The 17,020-nt window shown below is 43.0% G+C and overlaps 1 protein-coding gene across 4 annotated transcripts; it reads left to right on the forward strand.

Moving 5' to 3' along the window:
- The first annotated feature begins 3,993 nt into the window (after positions 1-3,993).
- On the forward strand, positions 3,994-16,091 carry hmg20a (high mobility group 20A). 4 transcript variants are annotated; one of them, XM_061823352.1, is made up of 10 exons: positions 3,994-4,146; positions 4,268-4,312; positions 6,531-6,607; positions 7,812-8,021; positions 8,302-8,434; positions 10,323-10,360; positions 11,536-11,611; positions 13,067-13,282; positions 14,021-14,153; positions 15,575-16,091. In XM_061823352.1, exons 3-10 carry the CDS (start codon positions 6,542-6,544, stop codon positions 15,576-15,578), a joined length of 876 nt encoding a protein of 291 aa, XP_061679336.1. In that variant the 5' UTR covers positions 3,994-4,146; positions 4,268-4,312; positions 6,531-6,541; the 3' UTR covers positions 15,579-16,091. The 4 variants fall into 4 exon arrangements, with proteins under 4 accessions (XP_061679336.1, XP_061679334.1, XP_061679337.1 ...); XM_061823350.1 differs by having other exon boundaries at positions 3,994-4,312; XM_061823353.1 differs by having other exon boundaries at positions 3,994-4,312; positions 8,302-8,431.
- The last annotated feature ends 929 nt before the right edge of the window (positions 16,092-17,020 follow it).

The following is a 17,020-nucleotide window of genomic DNA, read 5'->3' on the forward strand; positions in this document are numbered from 1 at the left end:
CCACTCCCAGAGAAGGGTTGCGTCAGGAAGGGCATCCGGCGTAAAAATTGTGCCAAACATATGTGCGTTCATCTGAGATGACACGCTGTGGCGACCCCGAAAGGGACAAGCCGAAAGAAACACACAGTGATAGAGAGAGATGGATGGATGGGTGGATGGATGGATGGATGGACAGACAGACAGCGAGAGAGAGAGAGAGAGAGATGCCGATGACAGCTGGGAAAGGCTCCGCCACTCCCGCGAACCTCGCGGGGCAAAGTGGCTCAGAAAATGGTGAAGGGCAAGACAAAGTACGGCTCCAAAAATGACTATGATGGTTAAAAACAATAGATTTAGGGTTCTCTTACCCGGATGCGGGTCACCAGGACTCAAAGGCGAGAGATTGGTCGCCAGGACTGCTTCCCGGTGGCTCGGCCGAGCACAGCCCCGAAAGGTCTCCCTTTCCATGGGCTCACCACCTGTCTGAGGGGGCATAGGGGTCAGGTGCAGTATGAGATGGGAGGTGGGCGAAGGCAGGGACCTTGGCAATCTGATCCAGAAAGAGAACTGAAACTGAAACTGGCTCTAAGGAATGTGGAACACCATCGTTCCAATTTGGTGGCCTCCGTACTACATCCCTGCTTTATGATGATCATGTGGTTCTGTTGGGTTCATTAAGTCGTGATCTCCAACTCTCACTGGAGCGGTTCTCAGCCGAATGTTAAGCGGTTGGGATGAGAATCAACACGTCCGAATCCGAAATCATGGTCTTCAGTCGGAAAAGGGTGGCGTGCCCTCTCCAGGTCGGGGATGAGATCCTGCCCCAAGTGGAGGAGCTCAAGTATCTTGGGGTTTAGTTCACAACTGAGAGAAGAATGCAACCTGGGATTAACAGGCGGATCGGTGCAGTGTCTACAGTGACGTAGACTTTGTATCGGTCTGTTGTGGTAAAGGAGCTAAGCCAAAAGGCGAAGCATTCAATTTACCGGTCGATCTATGTCCCTACCCTCACCTATGATTACGAGCTTTGGGTCATGACCGAAAGAACGAGATCCATACGAAAGGAATTTCCTTCGCAGGGTGTCCAGGCTCCTCCTTAGAGATATGGTGAGAAGCTCGGTCAACCGGGAGGGGCTCAGAGTTGGGCCGCTGCTCGCTCGCATTGAGAGGGGCCAGATGAGGTGGCTGGGGCATCTGATTAGGATGCCTCCCGGGTGAGGTGTTCCAGGTACGACCCATGACACGCTGAAAAGACTACGTCTTTCGGCTCACCTGGGAACGCCACTTCATTCAGCTCGCCAGAAGAGCCGGATGAAGCGGCTGGGGAGAGGGAAGTCTGGCCGTCCCTGCTAAAACTACTGCCCCCGTGAACCTGACCTCAGATAACCGGTAGAAGATGGATGATTGGCATTACATTTGCTGGTGGTTGAATGCTTTTCACTTACAAGAAAACCTCTCAACATTCCCCAGAGGTCTGACCTCCACTTGCTCCTCTCGGCCAGTAGCCGCTCGCGTGTTCGCTCTGAGCGGTGAAAAAGTGTGTTTTCTTACTGTTACAAATGAGTTTGAATGCCTTGTTGTGCACTTAGCGGCGGCTGTCAGCGGAGAGAAATACCCATGTCACGCATTATGGAGTTTTGAAGTGTGAAATGACCTCTATCTGTTTGAAGGGGTCAGTGGAAGAAGTCATGCAATCGGCAAAAAAAAAACAAAGAACTGTCATCTGGAAAGCTGAGAAGAATGTGGAGGATGGATGGATATGTGGATGGACAAAAGGGTCAATTGATAGAGAATAGATTGATAGATGGATATTGACGGATAGGTGGTAGATTGACAGAAGATAGATTGGTAGACAATGTTCTGTTTTAGCTTGCAACAATCATATGTCAATTTCATCCATCTATCCATTATCTACCACTTTTCCGGGTCAGGTCATGGGGGAAGGAGCTTCAGCAGGGCTACCCAGACTTCCCTTTCCCCAGCCACTTCTTTCAGCTCTTCTGGAGGGATCCCAAGGCGGTCCCAAACCAGCCGAGAAACATAGTCTCTCCAGCGTGTCCTGGGTCGTCCTTGGGGTCTCTTTCCGGTGGGACATGCCCAGAACACCTCACCAGGGAGGTGTCCGGGAGGAATCCGAAACAGATGCCCCAGCCACTTCTTCCAGCTCTTCCGGAGGGATCCCGAGGCGTTCTAGAGCCAGCCGAGAGACACGTTTTCTCCAGCGTGTCCTGGGTTGTCCTCGGGGTCTCTTTCTGGTGGGACATGCTCGGAACACCTCACCGGGGAGGCGCCCGGGAGGCATCCGAATCAGACGCCCCAGTCACTTCATCTGGCTCCTCTCAATGCGGAGGAGTAGCGGCTCGACACTGAACCCCTCCCGGATGACCGAGCTTCTCACCCTATCTCTAAGGGAGAGTCCGGACACCCTGCGACAACTCATTTTGGCCTCCTTGTATCCGGAATCTTGTTCTTTCAGTCCTGACCCACAGCTCGTGCCTATAGGTGAGGGTAGGAACATAGTTTGACTGATAAATTGAGAGCTTCGCCTTTCGACTTAGCTCCCTCTTTACCACAACGGACCGATACAAAGTCCGCATCACTGCAGACGCAGCACCGATCCGTCTGTCGAGGTCCCGCTCCATTTTTCCCTCACTCGTGAACAAGACCCCTAGATACGCGAACTCCTCCACTTGGGGAAGGATCTGATCCCCGACCTGGAGAGGGGACACCACCCTTTTCAGACTGAGGACCACGGTCTCGGATTGGGAGGTGCTGATTCTCATCGCATTTGTCTATTTATGATGCTTAAAATAAACAGCATGTGTCACTGATTGGTTGACTTAGAAGTCCAGGACTCTAAAAAACATGTCTGGCCTGGCTTTGATCATTCATTCATTCCTATTCCTTTGTTCATTCTTGTCCTTCAGCACCATTGCACACGGCTCGGTTTCAGTTCAGTCGTCTTCTGGGCTCGGAGAATCGACACATCCCAGGTGGCCTGCGGGCAAACATGACCGACAGTCTCTTGTAACTTTATCCACCATGTCACGGCAGGTCCAATCACTTGCTATGCCGGTTGCAGAATTCTCCTCGGTCCCGGAGTTCCCTCTGGGATCAATAAAGCAGGTGGCACACATACACGGTACAGTGAAAACTCCTGTTTGAACGCCAACGTCGACAGAAATGCTTGGATTTTTTTCCCCCCCTGGTTATGTTACGCGTGATCCATAATGCCAAGAAACAAATAAATATTTTAAAAATGCTCTTGCAGTACAAAAGAATCTGTGCTTTTCCTTGTAGTTCAGGCTTCCCACATAGCAGAGAAAGGGCATGGACAAGACGTCTGAGAGAGAATATCCACAAAAATACCATTGAAAAGATTCTGAGGACCACAATCATTGATATCTATCCATCTATCCATCTATCTATCTTTCTATCTATCTACCTATCTATCTATCTATCTATCTATCTATCTATCTATCTATCTATCTATCTATCTATCTATCTATCTATCTATCTATCACTCTCCCTGTCTGTCTGTCCATCCATCCATCCATAAATCCATCCATCTATCTCTATCACTCTCTCACTAATTCTGTCTGTCTCTCTCTCTCTCTCTCTCTCTCTCTCTCTCTCTCTCTCTCCACACACACACACACACACACACACACACACACACACACATATATATACATACATATACACACACACGTTCCCTTATACAGTAAATTTTCAACATGAGATAATGGATTTTTTGGTATTATTATTATTATTACAAGACAACAGTCAAATAACTTTAATATGCTCAAAATAATATGTGTTGTCTGTAAAACACCAACACCAATTTGGTGAAAATGAATTCAATCTGACCAGTTACATCTAATCAATCATTTCATCCCGCCACCCTTGTGAGGATAAGCGACTCAGAAAACGAATCGATGGATGAACAAGTGCACACATTGTGATGTAATATATAAATCTGCCGCTAGATGGCAGGAACGCCCAGACTTGCATTTTCTTAGTTGGTTCGACAAAGAAGAGATGCCAGCAGAGCGTGTCTCGAAATTCATAATCTAGATCAGATATTGCGGAGGGTTAACTATTTACTTTGCAGGGTGGTTCCCAATCCTAATTTGATCAAGTACATAGTGTGTTATGAAAACAGAAGTGAGTGTTGATAATGTGGCAAGGTGTAAAATGGTAACGCGGCTGTAGTTTACATGGAAGAGATGGTTTACCGACCGACATTGACGCTTCTTTGACAGTCGTTCCTGTATTGTTTTGATAGGAAAGCCCATTTGCTGCCGTTCGGCTTCCATTCACATTTTGTAAGGTTGGTTTCAGATTTAATTACGTGGTTTTTTGCCTCTGTCTTTTGTTAAGTTTTATTTAATTAGACGTGCACGATACTAAAGGTCAATGTTTCTCAGGTCCTTTGTAAAATAATGCTAACAGCACCGCTAGCTTGTTGGCTACCAGCTCGATGTTAAGCGGACCATCGTCGCAGTTGTCTACATTTTTGGAACTTTTATCATTAAAATACTTTGCATGTAAACGTCAAATCATGTTGGGGATTTTTAGCGCCGTTGCGTGTTAATTTCTCATGTTCGCTAACGTTACCAAAGCAAGTGTAGCAGCTGTCACGTCAACACAAGCTCATTAAACGTATATTTGCAGACTAAAGTCATCGTAGGCTGTGAAACAAAATACACGATGACATATGTTACATTCCCAGTCATTAAAACCCACGGTATTTGCGATATAGCCCACACTTGTGCTTTTACCGACCGATTGTTTAACTGGCATAATACTACGTGCTGCTTTTCAGGTTCTCCTTTTTTTTTTTTTTGGTAACCCAGTTCTATGTGGACAAAGTGATAGCAATCATACTGGATATGCAAAAAAAACAAACCAAAAAAGTCAAAACAATTTTTCATTGGGTGGTGCACTTTGGGATTCCAGCCAAGAGAGGGCAGTGTAGCATAATAAAGCATATGGCATACGAAGTGAGTCAGAAACCTTGTAACAACAGTTATAAAATTTGAATTTCAAACTATGAACCGTCAGTTCTCTCCTCCAGTGTGGACCAGACGACCACCCAGAAAGCCTACAATGAAATTATGATGCTTAATTGAGTGTACAGTGATGAGTCAGGGCTGCTCCACCATGATGACATGCCTGGTCATGACACCTTGCACGTTTGACAGTTCCAGATGGAGAAAAACAACGCGTTTAGAGCAACCTTCCTAACTACCTGTGATATATATATTTCCCTCCCCCAAGGGGTCACCTTGTGGGACCTGTTCTGAAAATATGGGCATCATCAAGATGGCCCTGACAATGAATCTGGATCAATTTCAGCAGTGCAGAAAAGGATAGGAAAGTGGTTCAGACCGCAAGAGGAGATTATTTCAAAACTGAAAACCTGTAGTATGGATTGTAACAGCAGTGCTGGAACCTTTGTGTGACAACTCTTAGATAGTTGGGATGGACAAGTACAGATATCTTGTATCGGTATCTGGCCAATGCCGGCCTTATTTCAACTTATTACGTGCTCTCGAAGGCTGCCGGCACCACCCACCTATACTTAAAGGCAAGAAAATATATGGAGTAAGTCCTCCTTATCAGTAGTTTTTGCTAAACTACAACCGTTTGACACATAAGTAAATCCTGTGTCAGAAAGTTTTTGCTCACAGTTATTGTTCATTAAAAGTTCATATAGCAAACATACTAGTGGTACCGGTACTGGAATATTTGTACGACTGACAGTCTGGGTGAAAAAAAAATAAGTGGCATTAAACATACCTAATTTCAGAAATTTGGTATGACACACTATGCTGTATATGATCACTAAAAGAAAAACAAAAAAATAGAATTAAAAACTTCATTTTTCACCTCTAAAATTTTCCAACATGCTAGAACTGATCGATCCTTCGTTGTATGTGAAGATATGTAAAGCATTTCCCTCAGGCCCTGGTTTGTGCACCGCTGAGTTGAATTAATATAAATATAATGAGCTATAAATAAACCAAGTCTGGCTCTCATTCAGTTGTTATGAAAAAAATGTTGAGATGAATCCTTACTGGACTTCCCCCACCCAAAAGGAATATTTGGAGTGAATTGTCTCATTCCTCTTGACTTCATTTCCCACAGCGTTTATTGGCCGGGGCTCGCAATGCCGTCCAGGATGTTGACACTCACTTCCTGTGCAAGTGACATGGATGGGGTTCAAAGTTTAAAAGGATGTCTGGTTGTTAACTGTCTGTGGGCGCACAAGTGCTCAGTAATATTTTAACAATATAATGCAGCGCTTTTTTTTTTCCTGAAGACGGGAAATGTGGCTGGCTTGAAGGAGTTTGCTTGTAATAGGCCAATTATTAGGATGAAAAATAAATGTCAAAGTTTGGTTTATCTGGCTCCCCCAGATAGCGCAGGCTTTACTGTTATAAATGTTTCCAGATGGTACGCTCATCTATTGTCCATTGGTGGGGGGGGGGAGAAAAAATCATGATTGTGGTCACTCTTGTCGAAAGTCTATTCTTTGTCTGCAGATTTCAAAAACATGGATGAGCAGCAATCATCTCCTGCAGCCAATGTGGAGAACGCCAGCCAGAGAAATGGAGATGAGGTACGAGCTGAACCTGAACAATGGAAAGTGTGTCCACAGGACCATATGTTGTTTGCTCAAACTCAAAAGTCTTTGTTTGTGGGGTGGAAACGACTCAATGGAGCTGGGCACTGTTCACAACCTCATGATTTGATTCCATTGCAGGTTTTTAGGTTGCAATTTGATTACATTTAATACCATTATTGATTTTATTTCCTCTACTTTGAAGGTCCACGGTTTATTTTTTTGCATTGGTCATTGATGATGTAAAATGCCGTCGTGCAATGTTCCCTCGGAGCTGCGCACTTGTCGCGCACTCTCAGCGCAGAGAAAAACAGATCCAGCACAGTGAATTACAGGCTGGCCTTTTTTTTTCCACTGCCTCTCACAAAGCGCTGCTGGTCGGCCACACCGGGCCACACGCTCTACTTCCTCGTTTACCTGAAACCGCCCCCCTCCATTTTAAAGGGGTATACTCATAATTGCAAACACCAGGGTATGTGAATAATTGAAGAAAAAGTGGTGAAACTGGAGGAGATTTTCTATTTTTTTTTTTTTTGAGTAAAAGAGGTCTGGTCAGAAGGCAAAGTAGAAAGTACAGGATGAAATGGTGTATAATGTTAAAATTTATAAAAAACCTCGGCACAGCCTGATTGAGGATGAAAGCACAGACGATACATTGCCCACAAAGCCAATTCTGTATTTTAAATATGGGAGGCAACATAAAGTTAACCTTAAAACTGTTTGGGAGCGTCATTCAGCTTTCAACATGCATCACGAAAGATATTCTTCGAGCAATAATTCTAGTTTTACACCAAGAAAAACAGACGGGGATATCATTGTGGGTTCCAAAAAAATGGAAGTTGGAAACGACTTTTCAAATTTATAGTTAATAGTTGGCTTGATATGTATTTTTATTGTATTTTTTTTGATTGTTTGACATTTTCAGTGTAAGTTTGCAAAAACACAAAAGTGTTCTGATGGGCATGTAATCTGAACCTTTTAATGAGCCATGTTAACTTCAATAGATGACACTTACCTGACCACAGTGTGTATGTCTGATGTTGCCCACAGTGGTCAAAGGGGGCGCTCACGGTGTTAGTGTGTTTGCTCAGACACGTCAAAAATTAGAGGGAACCTTGACGTCATGTCAACTTTGCATCTTGTGACTGAGTAGTTGTCTCTCGATTATTTTTTCCGGTGGGATCGGCGGCTGTCATCTCAGAAGACGAGGCGTGCCAACTGGACCAAAGGCAGGAAGAGGAAGAAGCCCATGAAGGACAGGAACGCACCCAAAGCGCCGCTGACGGGCTACGTTCGCTTCATGAACGACAGGCGCGAGCAGCTGCGGGCCGAGCGCCCGGACGTGCCCTTTCCGGAGATCACCAGGATGCTGGGCAACGAGTGGAGCAAGCTTCCCCCGGAGGAGAAACAGGTAGGTCAACGCAAAAAAAACTCAACAAAAAAATGTGATTGGCTCAAGACATGACATTTTTTTTACTTACTGCCAAGGGTACGTTATTTTAAAGGAACATCTCGAAAAGGCAGTTGAAAAGGAATCCTTCAATTATGACTTAACAGAGAAGGAGCAAAGCATATTTTTAAATCATATTTTAAGTATACACCCTTGTTTGTGCGTCTGTGTCAATCATTCTGCTGAGTTGGGCAATGAACAGAGACACGGAATTTCACCTGAAACTTTTGTGCGCGCGTAGCGATACCTGGACGAGGCGGACCGTGACAAGGAGCGCTACATGCGGGAGCTGGAGAAGTACCAGAAGACTGAAGCCTACAAGCATTTCACCAGGAAGGTCCAAGAGAAGCAGAAGGGCAAGCGACACAGAGGTGGTGAGAAGAGAAATTGGCAATTATGTTGTCTGTTTTTGATCTCTGCTGCTGCTGTTTTGTACTATATAAAACTCCTCCCAGGCCAAAATTGACAGTGGGAAATACAGTTTGAAATAAACTGGTAGTAAATCCCAGAGTAGATTTAAATATCTGTTTGCCTAGCATGTTAGCCCAGTATTTATAAAAAAAAAAAAAAAAAAAAAAAGATTTATTTGACCTTTCCTCCTCAAACAAACTGCACTTAAAACTTCAGATGTTCTGGCCAGAGGGAAGACTTCCCAACTGTTCCCCCCCCCTCCCCCCCCATATTTTTCATATGTATGTAGACCAGTGGTTCCCAAAGTCAACCTGGGCCCGGACCCCCAACCTCAACTTTCGCCAATAATGTAGTGCTGGACACAGCTATGCCATTCCGGTACAAAGAAATAGTCAATATAAGTGACTCACGTGCTCTTGCTTTTTATTTTTGCACAATAAGTCAAAATGTGGTTTAACACTGGAAAGGGCAATGCTCACATCATGATTAGCTTCCAGACAATTTCGTTTCACGGACCCTCTGGAAAGACGTTTTCCACCCCTTGGGGGTCCGTGGACACCACTTTGGGAACCACTGATGGCACACAGTAGGTTAGTCAGTGAAATTTTTTTAAACAATATTTGAGGCTCAAATTTTTGCTTAAAGCTTAGCTTTAAAGCTAAAGATTAGTAGTACATTTTCATTTTTTCTGATCATAAAATTCACCTTGTAGACTTCTAAGTTCTTATGACAATGACATCGATCAGTCAACCTCAAATTGACGATTGTCGCCTTAGCGTCAAGTACAAAAATGTCATTCAGCCCCTAGTTTGAATCCCCACACCTCACCAAAAAATATTTAATAAGAAAAATAGCACTCTAAAATTGTATTTTATATATATTAAAAAAAAAAAACATCCAATAATGGCAATTAAATGGAATTTAAATAAAATATTTTAGCCACTAGCACAACAGACTCACTTTAGGAAAGGTTATGGGGTTGTTTTTAATAGAAGAGTAATTCTTTTTAGTTTACATTGAGTGGTAATAAATAGCTTGTATGCTCTATTTTTTTTTTTTTGTAATGTTTTTCACTCCCAAACTGATGCTTTTTGTGAGGTGAATTTACTCCTGTCTTACCATAAAATATTTTTTTTTATCTCAAAATATTTCTCTCAAGTCAAAGCAGAAAAAAGAATACACTGAACGACTTCTCATACCTCATTAAAACTTGCAAGACAAGTCACTCGTACCTCATGGCACCTTTGTACATGAAGTAAATTAATTAGTAATAACATAGAAGAACATTTAACTATTCAGCAATTTTCATTTCCTAGCATTTTAACATTGCTGAATGCCATACAACTATGAAGAGACAACCGTAAAATGAAATACTTTAGCGCAAAACTAGTCACCCTTTAAGGATGCCTGTAGGGGACATGGTAGGAAAACAAAAGGCAATGAAAAAAAAAAACATTTTTAAAATTCTTTATTGTTTTGTGTTTTCACATTCCCATGGGAGTTTTGGGAGTGATTTCTAATGAAACCTCTTTTGAAAATGACTGTTCAGGTTTCTGATTGGCTGAAATGGTCTGATCCTAAGTGCCGCCACCTGTTGCTGTGGCATGCACTTGAATTTTTGGTTCGCTGCTCAGACACAAAGGAACATTTGGTCCACACGATCCGTCCCTCGGTTTTGAACTCGAATGAACAGTTGCAGTGTCAGAGCAGTGGACGGACTATTCTGTGTGACTTATGCTCGCCGGGTCAAAAGTGAAAGCTGGCTCCCACTGACGGAAAGATGACTCATCTGCTGTCCTCTTTCTTCATTTCTCTCTCTTTTTTTTCTTTCTTCTTTTCCTTCCTCACCAGATGTCGGGAACCAGGCGGCCAACGAGGCTCTGCACGAGGTCAGTGCCTCGGTTCCTGGTCTGTCAGCACATCAATATTGCATGGAGTTGATCGAAATGACACTTGGCGGTTCCTGCTTTAACCACCATTGTACACATAAGCTGTAACAAATGGGATGTATAGTTGGATACAATTGAATTATCTCCGAGGGGACCTTTCCATTTAAACGAAATAATTAACATAGGACAATAGGACGTTTGTGGTTTTTTTTTTTTTGTACATTATCTCTGAGTTGTATTTTCTTGGCAGTAAATTCTGCACTGTTGGAAAGTGGCCATTTTATTGGTCCACATTTATAAAGAACATGCATTAGTGAGATGAGCACCAGAGCTGAGTATGCGCGTCGCGTCCACGATAAATTTGTCAAATTTTCATCTGCCAGTGTAAAAGTTTATTTGGCTGTTGCCGTTGACCCTTGTTGTGAGCTTCTGCTATCCCCAGCATGGATCATGCAACAGTGATCAGAACTTGAACTGGGATCGGCAATTGACTGAATGTGATGAAGCACGCGCGATAGCGAAAGGTCAAGCCAGTGTTCTGGAAAACCGATTTGCCGCATTGTTTGGAGTGAGCCCTCACATTATCTCCAAATTGATGAATCCCCTAATGGGGGTAGGCGTTTTGGTGGAAGCAGTGCGATACTTTGGGGATAGATCTCCCTCACTGGAGGCAATCACAATGCAGAAATATCACAATGAGATAGAACCAGCGTCAATCCTCTATCTCCATCTTCTGGGACCAAACTCTATCCTCCAAAATGTCATTCAGCCCCTCCGGAATACGTTTTAACGAAGATAACATTCAGAATTGAGGGAATGGAGAGGATGAAATAGCCTGACCTCAGCCGGATTAATCACTTGTGGGATCAGCTAGGGCGTGGTCTTTGTGACCGATTGACTGAAACAACTGCTTTGGCTGACTTGTGACGAATGCTGGTTGAAGATCGGGAGATAGCAGTGTGTGACCAGCTTGAGAATGAGCAAGTGTTGATCCTTCTTCAATCTTACTAAGGCTCTCGAATGCATAAAATTAGCGGCAAACCCTATCCCTAATCCACCAAACAGGAGTCAATGGCAACAGTGGCAACCAGAGAGAATTAGCTCTGCCTCAAATGTCTTGACATTTTCGTTCCTTCTTCATCGTTTTCACGCGGTCTGTCTCCGTTGCTCACCAGAAAGATGGAGAGGGAAAGGACAGAACCGTGTTTGACATCCCCATCTTCACAGAGGAGTTCCTCAACCACAGCAAAGGTGAGGGAGTGCAGTATTTTCCGTTTTTCGTTTCTGTCCCAGCTATTTCACTATTTTTTTTTTTTAAAGCCGTCATTTTTATATGGGTTTTTATTGTAAACTTACCATAATTTCTGCACTATAAGCCGCACTTGATTATAAGCCTCACCCAGTACATTTTTAAAGCTATTAAAACTACTTTGTACATACGTAAGCCCCACCTGTCTATAAGCCGCATGAGCCCCCATTGAAACATGAGATATTTACAAAGAAAGACGGTACACAGAGAGTTTTAACAGTATACCGTAGCTTTTCTTTCCAAGCACTCCCTTTGACGTGGCAATAACATAGCACCAATATGGTAGTAACACAGCACTAACAGGGCTGGGTAAAAAAACATACTGGTAAAAGTCACTGATACACGGCAGTAACACAGCAGCAACACCGTTCAGGCCACCTGCTTTTATTACGTGTGAAAGTTTTCTTCATCTTTTTAAATTATTCCAGTTCTTGCCGCTTCCAGCGTCTCACCATCGATTCATTTATGCCAAGTTTACGTGCAGCAGCTCCGTTTCCTTCTTTCTCTGCTAGCTCGATTGCTTTTAACCTTAAAGCTGCATCATGTGCATTTCTTCTTGCATTTTCTGTGATGAGGGTCTGTTTTTGCTCATTTTATTCATGGACAAAGCACGAAGTTACATTAAACCTGCGTCCTCCTCGACACACCTGTCTCACTCTTACCTTTTTTGTTTGAGCGCCCCTGGCGGCCACTAGAAAAAATGCATAAATTACCCGCATTATTGCATAAGCCACAGGGTTGAAAGCATGTGACAAAAGTCGCGGCTTATAGTCCAGAAATTACGGTCCTATCAAGAGCTCATACGTGGGAAAGGAAAGCCATGGTCACAGTACACTTCTCAGCTGTTTAATATACACCTTGAGAACAATAAAGCATAATAAGGTCAGTCAAAGTGAAACTGAAACTGTTTTTGCCTTCTCTTGATGTAGCTAATCGTCTGTTTTGCTTTGAATCATTCCTGTATTGCCAACATTTATGGTTGGGTCAAAATGCCTCGAGGTTAAGCACTCATACAGGTTGTGTAAATTGATAGTATGCATATTTGTTTGCCTATTTTGATGTCTTGTCAGTTTGTGCTAGCATGCTATACGTGTATGCTGGTTAATACTATTGATGACCTTCATGTGTGAACTCGCCTTCCTGATTGTGTAGGCGCTAAATTCTTGGTGTTGATGCTTTACTGGTTTCTTCCCGAGTTGGTACAGAACACAGAAAATAATCTTGTTTTGAATAAAATTAAATGTGAATGCATGTGCAGAGAGGTAAAAACTAATATTGTGTCTTCCGAAGAGACCTCTGAGCAAAAAAAAAATACAAGGCCATGGAGGGATCATGATATTCTAATTTCTGTCCCACTTGTCCTGTCATTCATGAATATATTTTTTCTCCCCATGGAGCTCGCGAGGCTGAGATGCGGCAGCTGCGCAAGACCAACATGGAGTACGAGGAGCGCAACGCCGCGCTCCAGAAGCACGTCGAGAGCATGCGCTGCGCCGTGGAGCGCCTGGAGGGTGACGTGATGCAAGAGCGGGGGCGCAACGGCCTACTCCACCAGCACCTGGACACTCTGCGACAGGCGCTCGCCTCCAGCTTCTCTTCTGTGCCATTGCCAGGTAACGACAATGATGATACACACAAGCCCGTTTATTGGATCTCTAAAGATTGTACTGACGAATTATTCCATGGGTATGTTAGGAGTATTTATTTTTCTTGTCCCTGATCTGCGCAGTGTGGAGAATCGAGGCTGATCCCCCCCCCCCCCCTTCGCTATTGGTGGGTTGTCTTCAACTATGGAAAAATCGGTTGTTTAAAAATCATTGACACCACCTATTTTATCGACCAGTCCTCCCCCACAATGAGAAATACTTAGTACACATTGCGTATGTCATATATTTGTCATAGCTCAGCTCCAACATTTAAGTGTTCCAATCAGTCAGAAGAAACTTGGTGTGGAGTTCCTCAGGAAAGTGTTTTAGATCAGATAGATTTCTATAAAGTTTGAACCCACCTCATCCTCTGTCAGTTTCCTGTACTGCTCCTACTGCAGTTGACGTCATTTCCCATGGGCGTGGAGGCGAAAGATTGATCGAGGGTGTCTGCGGAACAAAAAGGCGTTTCATTGAAAGGCGTGCCAAGTGTTTACTTGCACATTTTGCCTTTTTACTTATTATTTTGTTGTTGTTGAGCAACCGCTCATGGCGCCGGTGAACAAGTTGAGGCAGCATTTGTTGCCCAGTGCTTCTGCAGCCAGTGACCTTGATATTATTATTATTTTTTTAATCATCTTAACTGGCCTGGTTTGAATCTTTAAAAGTCTTCAGCTACATAAATTATTGCCATCATTTCAACAGGCAGCGGAGAGATGCCTACACTTGACTCCATCGACTCATACATGAAGAAGCTGCACAGCATCATCATGAGCAACCCTCAAGAACACGACGGCCTCATCAACACTGTGAGAGACCTGGTCAACCGTTTGGACAGGTAGTTCAGTATTGGGATAACCATTTTTATTAAAAAATACATAATAATTGAACAGCCACCACTATGCAGTTGCAAAAAAATGTGTCCAATCAATATCATGGCAGAGCCAAAGATTTCCCTGTATCAGGTCAACGTGAGGCCATTTTAGCCGATGAGAAAGCGGAAGAAAGTCAATTTCTGAAAAGATACAATAATCATAGTAAATGGGGAAAAAATGCTCTTACTCTGGAATTATAAAATTATGTTGCATGAAGTTGACGTGAGCATCACGTGTCCATTTACTTGTGAGTTATAAGGCTACATCCTGTTTCACAGAAGATGACATGTCACAAATTGACAGATTTCAGAATGATTTTGTTTCATTCATCATATATAATATATCATATAAACTACAAAAGCAAAACAAACGTTTTTTAAAAATCTGGATCAGCACTACAATTGTATACAAATAGAACAAAAATAATCAAGTGGAAACGTATATAAAATATCATATAAACTACCAAAGCAAAACAGAAGTTTTTTAAAAATCTGAATCAGTACAGTTGAATACAAATGGTACAAAAATAATCAAGTGCAAAACAAAAAAAAAAAAAAACTGAAAACTTTCAGCATGGGAAATTCCTCCCCCACCCTCCCAAAAGTTCGCAAAGTCTATAAAAATAAAAAGACAAAGATCTTAACTTCTGCAGATATGTCCTGTGGTCTAATGAACCTAAAGTTAGAGCTGTTTGGCCATAATGGCCAACATTATAGCTGGAGGACAAAGGGGCAAGCTTGTAGACCTGAGAACACCGTCCCAACTGTGAAACATGGAGGTGGCAGCATCACGTTGTGGGGCTGTTTTGCTACAGCAGGAACTGGAGCTCTTCATAAAATAGACTGCATCATGAAGATAGAACATTAGATGGAGATGCTAAGGCAACATTTCAAGAGATCAGCCGGAAAGCTAAAACATGGGCGGAAATGGGTCTTCCAAATGGAAAATGACCCTGACCCGACTGCCAAAATGGTTCAAAAGTGGCTTGAGGATCTCAAAGTCCTGATCTGAATCCCATCGAAAATCTATGGGCAGATCTGAAAAGGTGCGAGCGAGCAAGGCACTGGCAAATTTGTCTCAGTTCCAGCAGTTGTGTGACGAGGAATGGGCCAGGATTCCAGCAGAGTACTGTCAGAAGCTTGTGGAAGGTTACCCAAAATATTTGACTCATGCAGTTCAAAGGAAATGCTACTCCATACCAAGGAAATATATGTAAACTTTTGACTTTGAAGAAAAGACTATAAAATTGTCATTATTATGTTCTAGCACTACATGTAAACCTTTGGCTACAACTGTACACTGAATATTCATGAGGACCTGCCTGGGCTTTGTGCATCAACTGTAAAAATTGAAAATTTGTCAATGGACTTTTGTTTCACCTCAGATAATTCCTGCACGTCCAAGTGGGAGAAAAGCACGTCGGCGTTGATCCATACGTCCAAGCTCTCCCCAAAATGAACATTTAATACTCTGGAAAGGTGATGGTGTAGCTTCACATATTTATTACTTCTTTTTTTTAATCATTTTCAAACGTCGTTCATCCATCTATCCCATGTTTTGTCAAATGTTCCTCAAATGTTTTGAAAGCATAACCAACATCCCAAAAATTGTGCCCAGAATGGAAGGTGTGTTTGTATTCTTTAAAAAATAATAATAATAATAATAACACTTACATGTGGCCTGTGATTGGCTGGCAGCCAGTTCAGGACGTCCCCCGCCTCCCGCAGGATGATAGGCCCCAGCACTCCCGTGGCCCTTGTGAGGATAAGCGCCTCAGAAAATGGATGGATGGTTATTACTTTGTGGTTTATATTTTGTAACGCTCTGACGGATGTCCCATTTATTTTCTGTATGCGTGTTTGTACAAAAAAAGTGGTTTTCAATAAACGTAAGATAGCAGACGTGTATGCGCCACTCAATTTTTAGAAAGTCCTCACTCAATTCATTCGTGACGCAACAAACGGCAGCAAAGTCACTTGAAACATAAGAAGTTCATACGTCGTTTGTTTTTGCGGTGGACATTATGCGGCTTCCTGTTTTCATTCAACGCTGCCATTTTTTTCTCTCCCCCCACCTTCCCTCCGTCCACATTGCCAGCTGAAACTTCCCGTCTGCAAAGGCCACACATGTCACAACTGCTGTGCCCGACAGTCCCACGCAGATACGAGTCAGCCTGTATGCTCGAAATTCAACTACCACAGACTTACTGTAAAAACGAAAAAAAAAAAACCAAGCTAAATAAAATATTCAATTTGATGTCTGTAATGAAATGTAAGTTTTTATGTCGTAAAATAAGGTCCCGTAATTTGCCGGCCTACAGAGCAGAGCGCACCTGGTTATAAGCCTTACCCACTACATTTGTAAACAAAATACTATTTGGTACATACATAAACCGCACCTGTGTAAAAGCCGCAAGTGCCCACATTCAAAGACGAGATATTAACAAAGACTGACGGTACACAGAAAGAGTTTAACGCAAATGCTAACAGGGCCGGTTAAAATAAAATGTACTGGTAAATATCACAGAGACATATCAGTAACACAGCAGCAACACGCTAGCACAGTGCCAACAGGGCCGGTAAAAGTCACTTCCTCGTCACATAAATTCCACCAATCTCATTCTTACCTTTTCCGCTCGAGTGCCCCCTTACGGCCGTTAGAAAAAAAATGCACAAATTAGCCGCATCGCCGCATAAACCGCAGGGTTGAAAGCGTGTGGGAAAAAAAGTCGCGGCTTGTAGGCCGGAAATTATGGTATGTGTGTACGGAAGCATATTGCTGCCGCACAAAAAAAAAAAAAAAGGTTGCTATCATGTTATAACGTGATATG

This window comes from Syngnathoides biaculeatus, chromosome 6, assembly GCF_019802595.1.
Source record: "Syngnathoides biaculeatus isolate LvHL_M chromosome 6, ASM1980259v1, whole genome shotgun sequence".
In the NCBI taxonomy this organism is placed as follows: Eukaryota; Metazoa; Chordata; class Actinopteri; order Syngnathiformes; family Syngnathidae; genus Syngnathoides; species Syngnathoides biaculeatus.

What these genes read in the sequence shown, in the direction of transcription:
- hmg20a (XM_061823350.1), top strand. Translation starts at nt 6,542, where the DNA reads ATGGATGAGCAGCAATCATCTCCTGCAGCCAATGTGGAGAACGCCAGC. An exon ending in TTCCCCCGGAGGAGAAACAG is followed by an intron (nt 8,022 to 8,301) that starts GTAGGTCAACGC and finishes GTGCGCGCGTAG; the next exon opens with CGATACCTGGACGAGGCGGA. An exon ending in GGGCAAGCGACACAGAGGTG is followed by an intron (nt 8,435 to 10,322) that starts GTGAGAAGAGAA and finishes CTTCCTCACCAG; the next exon opens with ATGTCGGGAACCAGGCGGCC.